Here is a 14,552-nt window from a genome sequence, read left to right as displayed (position 1 = left end):
TGCAAGTGATGTTGTTCATCACAGGGACCACATTCGGACAGCAAGGCTCAGGACACCTGTTTGAAAACTCTCCTGCTCTGATGGAGCACGTGCTCTCAGGTGACATTTCAAACAGAGAAAAGGGTTCTATAGGTTGATTTTCTTCTGGTTTTAGTGTCTGATGTACCTTTTAGGGCATGATAATTCAATACAATAGAAGTCCCATTAGAAAATGTCCCAGTATCCAATTAACTCTAGTCAGTGTGTTTTTTTCCTAATAACATCCTTTGGCCTACCCTGTACCATTTACCATTTTACCATATGGTCTGGTGTCCTCTGGAGGGTTTTCAGCCATGTCCATGCATCCAGCTATGTCAGCAGATAGCATAAACCGGACAGACCTATACGCCATCCCATGGTACTGCTTCCTTGACACGGCCCCCCAGGCAGGTCACTACTTTTGCTGGCATTTCCCAGAAATCGCTCCCAGGGGCTCACCCTTCCCTTGAGACTGTGGCCAGCCCCTTGGCCACTGACACAGGGCTAGGCTTCACTGCTCCCCTTGAGGTAACCAGGCCCTGCCAGTTTCCACCACCACCCTGCCCCCCGTACAGTATCGAATCGGCATCAATCCCGCCCGCAGGATTCTCCGCACCCCTCGCTCTCCCCGCCTGGAGCCGCGGGCCGGGCGGCGCGGACTCCTCGGGGCCGGCGGGCGCCACCTCCCGCCCGTGCGGCGGCGGTGCCGGGTGGGAGGGGAGCGGAGACCCCGCCGGGCCGGGCGGGCTGGGGCCGAGCAGTGTCTGGGGGCGGTCCGGGAGCGAAGGGATGGAGCCGGAGCGGTGCTCGCCCTCCTCGTCGGCCCCGGCAGTCGGAGCACCGCGGTAACACCCGCCGCGCCCCGCGAGAGGGAGACAGAGCCCGGCGCTCCCTCCGCCCGCAGACCCGCCGGGCGCCGGGAGCTGATCCTGCCGTGTCTACTGCTCTCACCTGAGAGAGCGCCCCATGCCCCGGGCAGGTCCCCAGGGCCGGCCGTGTGCTTGTCAGCACTGGCATTGGCACTATAGGACACATTCCGTCCCTTAATTACTGTGGTTGCGCTTCCTTGTGTCTCTGGGATTTATGGTCGTTCTGCCGCTGGCAAGGCACCCAGGGCTGGCTGCAAAATTCCAGCTGTGATGCTGTGTGCAGGTGCCAAAGAGAGATGCCTCCTCCTTCCCTCTCCGAAGTGTGATGTGTTAGCACACCCACTGCTCCGGCAGCAGTGCATGCTGGTGTTCAAAGGCTCCTCGCTGGCCACCCTCCAGACCCCAAGCCACATCACTGTGAGCCTGCACTCCAGCACCCACCATGGTTATAGGGCTGCTTTCCAGACATGCAGTCTCTGCATGCCTGAGCCAAGGCCAAAAGTGAGATAGCCATGAGAGCCAGAACAGGGGAGCTCAGGAGTCTGGTGGAATCACAACTGCCCCCCGTGTCTCCTTTTTAAGAGTGGAAGAGACAACAGCACTATCTGACCTTCTTACGCTGCCTATCAAGTACCATAGAACCACACAAAAGAGATCACATCCTTAGTGTCACACTGCTTACCTCAAAAGAGCGAGTAGTAGGAAAACCACTAAAAGATAAAGCTCTCCAAAATCTTAATATTGCAAAAATGTCCAAATAGACCTCTTGTGAGGGTGTATTTGCTTTAAAACAAGTAAGGAGAGCAGACTGAAATATAATGTAGGCAACCAATATACTCAGGCAGATGGAAGAAATATTACAGGAGTTAAAGATTCTTTCTTGGCTCTGCTTTTATAAAAAGTGCCACGGGAGCTCTAGTATTGACCTAGAGCAAACAGGACATTACAGTGCTATCAGAAATCACACCATAAATGGCACAGGACTCAGTTGATCAACTTCCAAAGCATCGAGGTTGAGTTAGCTCTGTCGCCAAAACATGTTGATTCCCTACATTCTGCTGTTTGAAGTAATGATTTTATTTTGTATGCTTTCACCTCCTGAATGGTCATGGGCTGTGTTGGGAAAGCAAGTTGAATTTTTACTTTAAAATCAATGACTAAGAGGATGCAAGCCTGAGGTATGTAGAACAATGAACAGAACAGAGTAGGGAAAGCAGACTCTGCTTTCAACACTTCCAGTGAAATGTGAACAAAGAGACAGTCAATAAAAATTTAAAGTAAGCTCTACCTTCACCAGTGGGAAATTGGTAAAGGAAAAAGCAGTCTTAAACTGTATCCAATTAGCTGATGGAACTTGTTATTGAAGATACCACTGGGACCGTCAACTTAGCAAAATTTAAGGAGCAGGAGCTGTTGTACACTGTCAGGAACAAAACCTTTAGATATTGCTACCAGAGCCTGAAACACTCCTGGTCTCTCATGACATTGTCAGCAATTGCAAGACACTGTTTTCTGGAACTGCTCTGGAGTGCATTGAAGTTGTGTAAAAGAGAGAGGAAGTACTATGACTTCCTTGGGGCTGGTTCTTCAGTCCAAGGGTTGAAGGAGGACAAAGGAGAAGCTCTTTGATATAGCTGTTGCCCTTGTAAATATTTATGCTTATGCTCTGAGGAATCAGAGCATAAATTCAGCATTTATTCTGAAGTATGTCCAAGAAATGCAGACACCAGAAAATTTCTGGAGTCACAGTAGTTAATGTTTAAAAATAAACCAAAACAAACCAGAAGTTTAGTAGGGTCATAACCTGCCATGACAGGGGGCCCAGCCTATCTCTAGCAGACAAGCACTGGGAGAAAAGTTTTCCTCACTGTAGATCTGCCTACTGCCTGGTTGTGTTTGGCCTCTTCTGCTTGTGCCCTTTGCGAGCGTCACTGTACAGGAATAGCTGGAAAGAAACAGCACGGCTCTGGCTCTGTCCCACCAATCCCTGTCCCTGACATGCTTCCCTGCCCATGTAGGACACTTACTCATGCAGTCCCCGCCATACCAGCCAGCTCTGCACTCTGCACAGTAGATTCCCTTGATGTAGAAGTCATCAAGTGTTCCTCCCCAGGAGCCATTGCGACAGGACTTGCAGTTCTCAAAAATGGTGCAGCCTAAAAGGAGAGCCACTGTGTTAGATGAAAGCCAAGGTGGATTGTCCCGCAGGAAGAGGAGGAGCCTCTCTCTCTTTTCCACAGAAAATGCCAATGACATTAGTGATTGCTGTGGTGCTGACAGCTTCCCTGCTGTGAACTACACCCAACCTCCACCCCCAAAACCTAGGGAGCTGAGAGATTTGGAACCAAACTCCTAGTCTGACTTGCCCAAACCTCTAAATCTCATTGCTCCAACTGTAAACGCCTCTCTCAGAAATCTGAATGGGGATGCTGGTGCCACTTGGGCCCAGCCTAAATGATTCTAATGTCTTTTAACCTGGCCCTATCTCCTCTTGCTCTCACCTTTCACTTTTCTGTTTCCTCCTTGCTAGCAGGACTTCCAAATTGTCTCTCTTCTTGCTTTGGGGACGAAAATCATCCCAGAGCACCAAAAAACCCACTTTTGGTGTGAAGCCAGCTACCATGTCACCCTTTGGCAGCTCCCACACCTGCCTAAGACATCCTCAGGACAACACTGCTTGTATGAAGTGTCTTCTTTCTCTGGCAGCAATGTTACCCTGCCAAGTGTCTTGCTACTGTCAGCAGAGTAGCAAAGGGAGTTCCTGAGATGTGGGGCAATCCCATGCCTCAGTGAGATGTGCCTGCCCTCTCCACTCCCCTGCCCAGCATCCACCATTATGTGCTGATGCCTTGGCCAAAGATTTGGTGTGAATGCAGTATGGCCATAAACATACCTGGGTGGATTAAGCAGGAGTCACACTCATTATCCTCGTTCCGGCAGCAGGGAATGGTGTAGCCCACTCTTTGTTTCTGTCCAGGGCAGATGCACTCAATTTGGTCGTATTCGCAGCATTCCCGACACATGATATTCCACTCAGCACCTGGGCAGTTTTCATTGATCACTGTGTACTCTGCAAGCAGAGAACAGAGAGGGGGACACATGAAAATAATCCATTATCTGATGAGGATTGGCAGGATCTGTTCAGTGATTTGTCAGATCATGTATGGCATGAGGCTGGCCAAAGTCTTCAGCCCAGAAAAACCCAAACTGCACGGTAACACATGGCCAAAATGTCAGTGTGGCTTGGTTGTCTGAAGAACACAGAGGTAGTTTTGCATTGCCAGCCAGAGGAGGCAGAAAGACCAGAGGGAAGGAATATGTCCACTATCTCTGCAATCCTTCCCACTTCTGTGGTGAGAAGAATAGTTTAAAAAAACCACAGAGGATGACATCATATGAGAAAGTTTCTTCAGATTGCAGGACTGATTTATGGCATCATGTATAGTATAGATTATTTAAACTATGACAGCCTGTTTTGGTTGTATTTCTACTTGTGAATTTGCTCCTGAAGTCGAGGGTGTCCACCAGGAAAAGCCCCTTTTGAGGCTGGGTTTTGCTAATTTCACTCCCTATTTTCACTCAGAAGCATGCATTGTTACATTTGGCTTCTCTACCAAAGGAAACAAGATTTTTCGTTATTTTTGAAGGTTCATTTTGTCAAATACCGTTTCTAATATGGCAACATCTTTCTATTATTTAACATAACCTCATATGATACTTAAGCTATGCTGGAACTACTCTTTTAAGAAACAGCCTCAGATTGTGACTCTGCCACAATAAATGCAGATCCTGTCTTTCCTCACCAGTGTGCTGTCTAAATTCTACAAAGTAAGATCTAATGAGTGCACGGTGCTGTCAGCATGCCTCCTAACTAGCTGACAGGCCTGATGAGTGCTTTCATGGAGTTTGATGGTACAAAGAGAGAGAGCAGACTAGAAAGATGAGACATGAAGGAAATTTAATGAGACCAGCTCTTTTTATCCCCTCTATCCTCCTCTTTTTTTTCTTTTTCTTTTTCTTTTTTTTTTTTAATTGTGGTTAGGTAACAACCTTTTTCCTTGTGTATTAAACTCTGAGTAACGGGGTTGCTTGTCATTGCGACAAGCAATATATCTCTAAGGTGGAGCACTCCAATGCATGCCTGTACCTGGCTCCCTTCTCACACAACTGTTTTTTGTTTCATTGTCCCTGATAACCTAATCACTGTGCCTGCTGGAGCTCCCTACTACTGAGCCTAGCTGCTCTGTCTCACTTGATTCTCCATAACCTCATGAAACCTGGTTCCTGGAAGCTTATCTTTCCCCCTAATGATTTTTTCTGGCTTTATTAAAAAAGGGACCACCAAACTGTTTCTTCACTTTTTTCCTTTGTCTGGGAATGAAATTCAGCCTTTTGTGCTTCTCAGAACTGAGCTTTTCCCTTGTGCCTGGTGTACAGACCAGGGAGAGTCTGTCACTGCTCTGAGTTTAGGAACAAGGCTGCTTTTTGTGCTGAAACCTTTCCATTCCCCTTCTCTGCCCCTATAATCATTTCAAAAGGAAAAAGCTTCTTCTGACATTCAATAAGGTACTGTAATTTTTTGTTCCAATAATGAAATCTTGCATCAAAATAACCTTAGTGATCAGCAGTTTTATAGCCTTTGCCTGTAGATCTTGATATGCTCTACAAAGTCCTCTTTCCAGATGGGAAAATGAAGCACAAGGGAGGTGAAGTGACTTTGCTCAAGGTCCCAGAGAAAAACAAGAGCAGAGTCAGGAATTAAACTCATACATTCTAATTCCCAGAACAGCAGTCAATCAACCTGGCCAAGCTGGGACTTCTTAATCTATGGCTATTATTCTGTTTTAATTAAGCCTTTTATCTATGAATTGTATCTGATTCAGATTCCAGAGCAAATTGATTACATGTGTCTAATTATCTTATTAGAACTGACATTCAGTTTAATACATCTCACTATACAAGACAGAAAATAGCTGTTTCTCTAGTGTATGGGAGTGGGGGTCTCACTCCTTGCTGAAGCAGTACTCTGCAAAGTCTGACTATTAAATAAGTACCCAACACTCAGAGCTTTATTGTAAAGCTTCCTTTAAATTCTCGTCTTTCCTAACTCAAGCTAGAAATCTGATTTCTCTCAAGATTGCTAAAGCCTATTAATAAAATGGCTATATTCATTTGGGTTGTAGCTGTAAATTATCCAAGAGAAATTGCTATCTATAAAATTATCCAAATGTTCATAGACAAAGTTACACTGGAGTGACAAAGGTATGTCTCCATCCTTCCAGGAACTCCAAACCTGGCAAGATAAGGCTGTGAGCAACACAACCTCCAAGTGAGCACCAAGAAAGGGGCTAGACCAAATGACCTTCAGAGGCCCCTTTTCACCTAAATTACTCTATTCTTCTCTAAAATATTACACATGTATTTGTATGTGGGTAAGAGAGTGTGAATGTGTTCATAAGCATATTTATATGTAGAGTTTGTGTTCACAACAGGGCCAAAAAGCAGATGCCACACTTATTCTTGATGGACTGAATGTGTGTATTTGTAACATAAATTGACCTTGAGGCAATGTTTAGTGCTAAGATGGGAGCAGATCTTGTCCCTTAAATGACTTGCAAAAATAAACTTGCTGCCACCTAGAAATACTGTTTCCTCACTTCTTGCCTTTGTCTCAACTGAGACAGTGGAAATAGACTGTCTTTTGATTTACTGACAATTTAATTCCCTTTCAGGCTCTCAGGTACTGACAAGGAAATATGGGGATTTGAGACTTTTTTTAAGAGGCCTTTTCTAGGATTTTCTTCACATAAATCATGAAATTATTATTTTGAAGTTTTGCAGAAGCTATTCTTAAAAGAAATTTGTGTGAAGACTTTATGCACCCCTTCAATAATGGTGGAATCCCTTTTGTTTTGGGGATTTTGTTTTAAATATCTCTAGGCTACTGAACAAAAAGCACATAAAACCTTTGCCTCAGAAATTTAAGAGGGAGATGCACAGAGCCACTTGCATGTAAACAGTGTTTGTTTGTGTGGCTGAGCTCAGCCTGTGCTCCAGGGAGGCAGAGGCATAACCTCATTCCTCCTTGTGTGTTTGGGGATGGGTAACCACTGGCAGCTCCCACACCCACACTTGGCCATCATTACCCCAAAACAGAAGAGAAGGAGGCAGAGAAAAGTGGGGAAAGATTTATTGGCTGAATAAAACACTGGAAGCAAGGCCTTGGCCAGCTGTGGCAGAGATAATTGTGGGGTGCTCTGTGAGCTTTACTTTGATAATCTTCCAAAACAGGCAGTCTGGCTTGCAGGCAGTGAGTGTGTCTCTGATTTTGGGACAAGCAGGAAGAAGCTGCTTGACAACCCATGCAAAATATTTAGCTGCAAAGAACAAACAAGACTCTGGACAGGCAAATAAACAGTGGATTAATTTATGAGATTTTAATGATGGAAGAAAAGCCCATTAAATCCAGGCATAAACAGCACACATGGAAGCAGCTCAAGACCATGGAAACCGAGCAAAAAATAGCTGTGTTGGGAAAGCATGCAAACCTCCAGGGCAGGTGCCAGAGGGAAGACTTCCTTGGCTCAGGAGCCTGGCAGAGCACAACACAATATTTCACCTTATGCTTTGAGTCCAGCATGAGGAGGGCTGTGAGGTGGGAGATGAACATTTTCAGGTTCATATGACAACACATTCATGCTTTTCACTGACATCTGCACCTAGAAAGACCTCCTAATCCCTATAGCACATGTCAGATCCTAAAGGCTGTCAGTGATGGATTTCGTGAGACAGCAGTAAGAGGCAATGCTCCCAGTCACTTCTTAGTGTCAGTCCAAGGGCTGAGTTACTGCAAAGGCAATTCACCACAGTGATGCTGCTGCCTCTCCTGATACCCAGGGCTGAGATCAAGCTTAAAGCTTTAGTGATTCAGGAACAGATTCACATTGGTGCCTCAGGAGTGGGTCAGTCAGCTCATCATAGTAAAATGTCAGCTTCAGCACACTAATCTTTTGCCATAGTGAATTTGTCAATCATAGATACCTTGCTAGATAGAAAGGGATTTTTGTTCCAAAGGTCTGAAAGCTGGGAAAATTATATCACTAAGAACTAACGTGAATTGGCACAAGCCTAATTATACCAATTATCTCTTGTGTCTTCCACTTCTTTGGAAGAATGGGATTTTTTTATAGCGTACACTCACTTTAAGCTGATATAATCCCATGCTTCTCCTGAGATGGAACACTTTTTTCTCTTCTCTCCTTGACTTCCCATTCCCACTTCCTATGGTTGTGCTGACATTAGCTGCTATGTGGAGGGATCAGATGACTGTTTGAGCAGAAAACCAGCTTGCCATCTCCATCCATACCTGGGGGAAACGAAAAGTTTGCCACCTATATGTGCTCTGGAGTCCTCCAAAAGAGAGAGCTGTATGTATGTGTGTGTGTGTGTGTGAGAGAGAGAGAGAGAGAGAGAGATGTACGTGTGTTTTTCAGAACTCCTGAAAGATGGAAGAAAATATTTTATAAGGACATCCACATCTTGGTCTGCAATGATGGAACTTCCCATCCTACAAGTCCATTCTGTTTTTCTGCAAAGGTGAGTTATCCTCCCATGCCTCAGTTTATCCATGAGCACATTGGTAAAATACTACTTAAGTTTAAAGAAATATTATTTCAAATTGCTTTGAAAAGTGCCACTTGCATTAACAATGCAGTGTAATAAGAGCAGATACAAACATCTCTAGAATTAGAGTTTGTAGACAACGAGTTTTTCAAATTGATTATTTAACCAATTTAAAATTCCTTAGATGAGAACATATCCCTTTGTATTTGATTTCATCTTAATTTTTCAGCATCCTGCTCAACAACAACAACTGCCTTCTGAAGAAGAAAGGAATATTTGAATTTGAAGGAGCAGTTTCTTAAGGCTGTTATTAGGGAATATTTGACCATGTAATAATTCTGAAAGGAATCATTCTAATTAAAGAAAAAACGGCTTCAACAGAGGTGAAACCTAGTAGCAGCTTACATTTTCTTTAGGTCTGTTTCATTTTTCTGCTCCTTTCTTACTCAGCTCTACTGTCATTGCATAGATAAGCAAACTGGGCCTCACCCCACATGTATCATGTATGTGGATGTTAACAACAGGAAATGCTTTGAGCACAACGTGGGGTGAAACTGTGGCTCCATTGTGAGGAGCAGTAAAATTCTCCATTTGAATTCAGTAAGGCCAAGAGGAATAAACCTTGGAAGGGAAGAGAGACATTCCTTTTAAGAGACTTTCACCGGGGCTCTTGGGAAATTATCTACCCCAAACCATTAAAAATAAAGAAAAGTGCAGGTCTTTATTGTTAACCTTTTTGCCTCAGATAAACTACTGTGCAAATTATGTCTATTTACCTATTAGATGTGTTAAGAGGATGAAAGGGACAATGCTGTCTCTAAAACCACTTGCTTCTCTTTAGAAATTATGTACCTATTACTCTTTTCAGCAGCTGGGCTAATTAAGAAAGGAGCTAAAATACATTGTTTTTTTAGTTTTACTCAGTGTACTTACTTTATGAGTCAGAAACCTTTGCTGAAAAATTAGACTGCTGCGTCTACAGTCAGTCAGCATCCTTTTCTGCCCATAGTGCATGCTTTACACAGTAGTAAGGGGGAAGAGGAGGGAAAGAAAGGATTTCTATTAAAAAAAAAATAAATCAAAGCTAGTGGGAGAACACAGGAGGAAGTGTACAATACTAAGCTGAATTTATCCACTTAATAAATGTGCATCAGTTCAACTGTCTTTTTTAAATATCCCTCTCCTTCAGTTTCTTCTCTGTATTTATAAGCTGGCATTTGTGATCTTATTATTGGCACCAGGGCCTTGTGTTTTCATCCGAGAAAAGCTATGACAGGAAAAATAGCCAAGATAAGGCTAAAACTCAGAGGTTGCCACATTACCCTTCAGATTTGATTCTTTCTGGTATAGAGGAGCTTGTTCTGACCAGAAATATTCTAGTAGTGTGATCAGGAAGAGAATTTGTTTTATCTGTGCTGAAAGACAAGGAATAGGAACAGGTAATGAATGTAGAACTTTTGAGTTAGTGACAGCATTGATGAGGTTAGACTTCTGCAATATGGGACAATCTTTGGAAATCTGTGGAGAAGAAGCAGCTGCTGTATTGAAATTCATTACCACAGAATATGAGAATGTGCTCATGTCCTAAACACAGAGGAGTGGTGCTGGACCTGTCCTGAGGGCTTGCCTGTTATAGTGGTGTGAGACCTGGAACATGTTGATAGTTTACTTGCAGTTGCCCAGATAGGAACAGTCCACACAGACAGCAGCAACCCCTCTGAGCCTCTATTTCAAATTTTACTCCTTACAGCCCCCCTGAGGTGTGTAGTCCAGTCCTAACCAAGGACCGAAAATGTCATCAGTGTGCCAGCCCTCTGTCACTGCTGATAACTTCCCTCCCTGCCCTGTGGCCTTCCTCCCCATTTGCCTCTGCACCACATCCATCTCTTGCAGGAGAGAAAGGGGCACCCACTTCCCCGAGGGAGCTCATGCTGCTGACAGCAACTGCAGAGTCCTGTGGTGGTGAGGGGTCCCTCTGGGCTGGTGGAGAGAAATCCTGGGCATTGGCAGGCTTGCAGGGACTTCTGGGAGCCACTTGAGGTGGTCTCAGGGTCAAGAGTGAGTAACTCCAGCTTGTTTTCCAAAACAAAAAGCAAGTCTCTTTCCCTTTGTCCATGCTAGGAACCTAAACATGTGAACTGAAGTAACCCATTTGCTAAGACAGAATGCATCTGGATGCATCTGAGTGCATCTGGCCTTCCCTTCTCTAGACAGAGACTGGAGGGGGAAGGGAGGAGAGGTTGGGAAGAGTTTAGATAGGCAGAAACACACACAAACACACATATATTTTTAAGGAAACATGAGTCACATGCACTACAAGTTTATTCCAAAAAATAAATTCCCAGACTGCCCTGACTCCTGCCCCCAACTCTCGAGGCAGGCCCTGTGCAACTGGGTGTGATAAATGTGGATAAAAATTGGATACATCTGTGGGGAGGAGGAAAAATGCTATTTTCCAACCTGCCCTGACATGTTAAGGCCACTGCATTTCTGAATCGCTCCCCTGTATCTAGGAGCCCCTCCCGCTGTGGCTAAGGGGAGCTCCTGTTCCCCTCATGCTGCCAGACTTGTTTTGGGCAAATGCCCACCAGCTGCCCCACCAGCCACATGGCAGTGGAGGCATGGCAAGGAAGGGGAGTGGGCAAGGGAGACGGCTCACCTCCATGTGTCCCGAGGCTCTTCTCACACTGCTCCTGGTGCAGTAGGAAGTGTCAGGAGAATCAGCACCCACTCTCCAAGGCTCACAGCCCTTGTGTCCCATTGCCCATAGTTGTGCTTCCTCCTGCCTTGCCTTGTCACTGCTGCCAAGGGGACCTGATGCCCAATTACTCCATGGATCAGATTCTCCCCATGAGAGAGACATGCTGCCCCTGCAGCAGAAGGGATTTGTTACCCACCAAGCTCCTTGAAAACCACAGCCTTTGCCTAGGGCTGCTCTGCCACTGGCAGGGCTGGGTTTGTGCCCCTCCAGCACATGCCATGGAGCCACTTCCCTTGGCCAGTGTGCAAGGCGGCACATGGCTGAGGAACAGGCCACCACAGGGATAAATCAGTGCATGTAGGACAGAGGTGGGGAGAAGCTCTCTGTGCTTGTGAGCCAGGGGCAAATTTTGGCAGGAGGTCAGTCTCCCAGGACAGCTGAGGTGGAGATGGCCAGCCTGGTGTGCAGACAACACTGGTCACCACCTGTCCACTGTACCCTGTGTCCTCAGGGGTCAGCAGGGAAGGGCACTGCAGAGGCAGACCCTCTGCCACCGCCCCTGGTGCAGCAGGCTCTGAAGCACCAAACTTGACACCAATTATTTATAGTCAAGATCCGAGCGCCTGCTTATCTGACAGCTCCCCTGGTAAGAGGCACTTACCTTGCCAAAATCTGCAGCAGCTTGAAGGGTGGGTGATTTGAGGGCACCTCACCTCCCAGTCCTTAGGGCTGCAGCTCCCAAGGAAGCAGCCTGTGATGCTGACTGCAAGCAGGTCCAGACACCTCCAGGTGTAAACAGCCCATGTTCATGGCCATAACTACAGCAAATGTGCACTCAACAGTAAATGCTTTTTGCTCAACCTTATCAAGATAAAACCATATATGCTGGTTCAGCAGAAAATGGAGTGAGGCTTGAATATAAAAAAGATCATTCTGCTTTAACAAGGCTTCCCCTTTGAAAGAATAATATTGGCAGAACTAAATCCCAGACTGGAAACAATGTGTGGGTTTTGTTTTCTTTTTTCTCTTCACTTTTTTTCTCCCTTGCCTTCATTCTTGGTGTTGGGGCTGGAGAGAAAAATCTCTGTCTTGCCAAACTAAACAAATTACACTTTACAATTCAGAGACTTAAATGCCTCTTTTTATCATCATTTCCTTAGCACTGAGTGTTGAGAAAATAAAAGGAATAATAAGCTAAGTGATTGCATACCCTTTTCTTGATGGCCATTGGCAAACAAATTCAGCCAGTTGTTTCTTTTTAAGGGTATTAAGTTTGACCAAAATTAATTCCTGAGTAAACCTCCCCACACACACACTCCATGCCGACAAGGAAAAAAAATTCATAAAGCAGAGCCCCTTCTTTCTATTATCCCTGCAGATCTCTCTATTTCCCATGACAGCACATGAGATCAAACCCCTCTGAACACGCTGAAGGAAAGGGACTCATTCGGCCATGCCGGGAACACACACACTCACTTACAGTACCTCTTGGCAGGCAGGAGATGAGCAGGAGCTGGAGAAGAGTGAGTCCTACATGTGTCCAGGGTGCTCGCTCCATACTGCCCTGGCCGGTGCAGCTGTGTGACTGCTCAGGAAGGGAAAGCAGGCAAACAGCTTTTACTGGGACCTCACCAGCTCCAGGCTGCGAGGGATCTCGGATTTCAGACCTCAGCACGCTCCCATCCTCACCAGAGGGGAACTACCTTCAAGAGACTTCTCAGGCGTCCAGAAGCACACGTCACCCCAAACCTCTCCAACTGCTGCCTTAACCCTTTCTGGACTCTGGCAACTGATCCCTTTTGTGATGGGTTTATTGGCTTAGTGCTCAGCTCTGAGATAGCAATTTTCATTATGTAAAGAAAGATATTGTTAAGGCAGGAGAAACAAAAATGCAAATATCTGTATGAGCCATCCAAGTTGCTGTGGGTGAGCTGAAGTTGCAGATGTCCCCAGAAGGAGGCACTTTGTACTTGCTACCTTTGGACTTGCAGGGGTTGGTGTCTGCCCCGGGTGCTGAGAGGCTGGGTATGGGGTGGGTGCAGAGAGGGATTCCTGGCCCATGATTCCGCAATTGGGCAGCCTGGCCAAGTGACATGATCCGCTTTACAACGTGCTTAAAATAGCTTTGCATTTTTATGATGGGGCAGATGAATGAATGAGGCTCACTAAAAGTTCAGTCCACAGTGAATGAAAACCACAAAACACAAAAGGAATCACTTGGCATACATGTGCTTGTGCTAGTCAAAACCTTTTTACAGAGTCCATTTCTGCCAGGATTGCAATTTTGGCAAAATTTAGATGTTTTGTGGGAACATGTTGATATTGAGGAAATGTTTAATCCAAACAAAAGAGAACATTTAATTGAGATTTTATCTTTGTGTCATATTTTGTTTTGCCTTTTCTATTAGCACATGTTACTGATTTTTTTTTTTAGTGTTTAACATGTATTTCATAGCAATATACTTTATTTTTTTTATGTTTTTCTTGTACAATTTTTTAATACTTTCCAAAGCACACATTTTATACCTCTAAGTCAGACTTTCTCAATTTAATTTCTGTAGCGAGATTTCAAAATTTACATATATTGCGAGAGGGGAAAATTGAAATATTTGCAGTTGCAATGGAGTAGAAACTCAAGAACCTCAAAAGCTTTAACAAATACCTACAGCAGTTTGTAAAACTCAGGCATGTTGAGCAACCTCAAAAATTTGAGACCAGTCGCCAATGGAAACCTTGAGTAGTTTACTGCAGTGCAAAATCCATTACGCCTTCAGGTGGTCTTTCATGGGATGAATTCCTTTATCCAGACATCTCTCTAGATTAGGCTTGTCTGTCTGCCAACCTATTGACTTTACACTGTCAACAGTCTTTGTAGGGTTTGTGCACCTTCCGTGTAAAACAATACCAAAATATTAATGATAATCTTTTTTTCTCTGAGTCTCTTAACACTGATACAAGCCCACCATTGAGAATGTCAATATGAGAAGACCTGAAATAGATGCCAAGATTTTAACCATTATGGCACATAGTCCCTGGCTGCTGCCCTGGGTGCTTGTCACCTCAGGAGGAGGCCATCAAAGCTCTCCAAGTCCCACTGGACCTTATTATGGGTCAGTGACTATGTTTCCCTGGAGCCCTTGATGGGCATCTCTTGCCCAGAGTCCTGAAACCCTGCTTTGCTGGCCCCATGCTCCTTTTTGATCGTTCATATATATGCTGAAAACTCCTTTCTAATTCCAGCTTTGGGTTCCTCTAACAAACCATTTCTGGTCAGTGGCAGGAGGAAAAAAAATGAGGAAAAAAATGAGGCCTCCAAAAGCAGATAAAAATAGTGAAAATTG

General features: G+C 44.9%; 1 protein-coding gene across 2 annotated transcripts in view; it reads right to left on the bottom strand.

Moving 5' to 3' along the window:
- Positions 1-12,878, bottom strand: part of PAMR1 (peptidase domain containing associated with muscle regeneration 1) — a 58,501-nt gene extending 45,623 nt beyond the window's left edge. For both annotated transcript variants that reach the window (XM_027642491.1, XM_027642492.1), the window contains exons 1-3: positions 12,697-12,878; positions 3,781-3,957; positions 2,915-3,043 (exon numbers count right to left, since the gene is read on the bottom strand). In XM_027642491.1, the coding sequence (XP_027498292.1) occupies positions 2,915-3,043; positions 3,781-3,957; positions 12,697-12,769 (379 nt within the window). In that variant the 5' untranslated portion in view covers positions 12,770-12,878. The remainder of the gene's footprint in view (positions 1-2,914; positions 3,044-3,780; positions 3,958-12,696) is intronic.
- Between the last annotated feature and the right edge of the window lie 1,674 nt (positions 12,879-14,552).

This window comes from Corapipo altera, unplaced genomic scaffold (genome assembly GCF_003945725.1).
Source record: "Corapipo altera isolate COAL_440 unplaced genomic scaffold, ASM394572v1 23b, whole genome shotgun sequence".
Classification (NCBI taxonomy): Eukaryota; Metazoa; Chordata; class Aves; order Passeriformes; family Pipridae; genus Corapipo; species Corapipo altera.
This window is presented reverse-complemented; position numbering and strand designations above follow the sequence as displayed.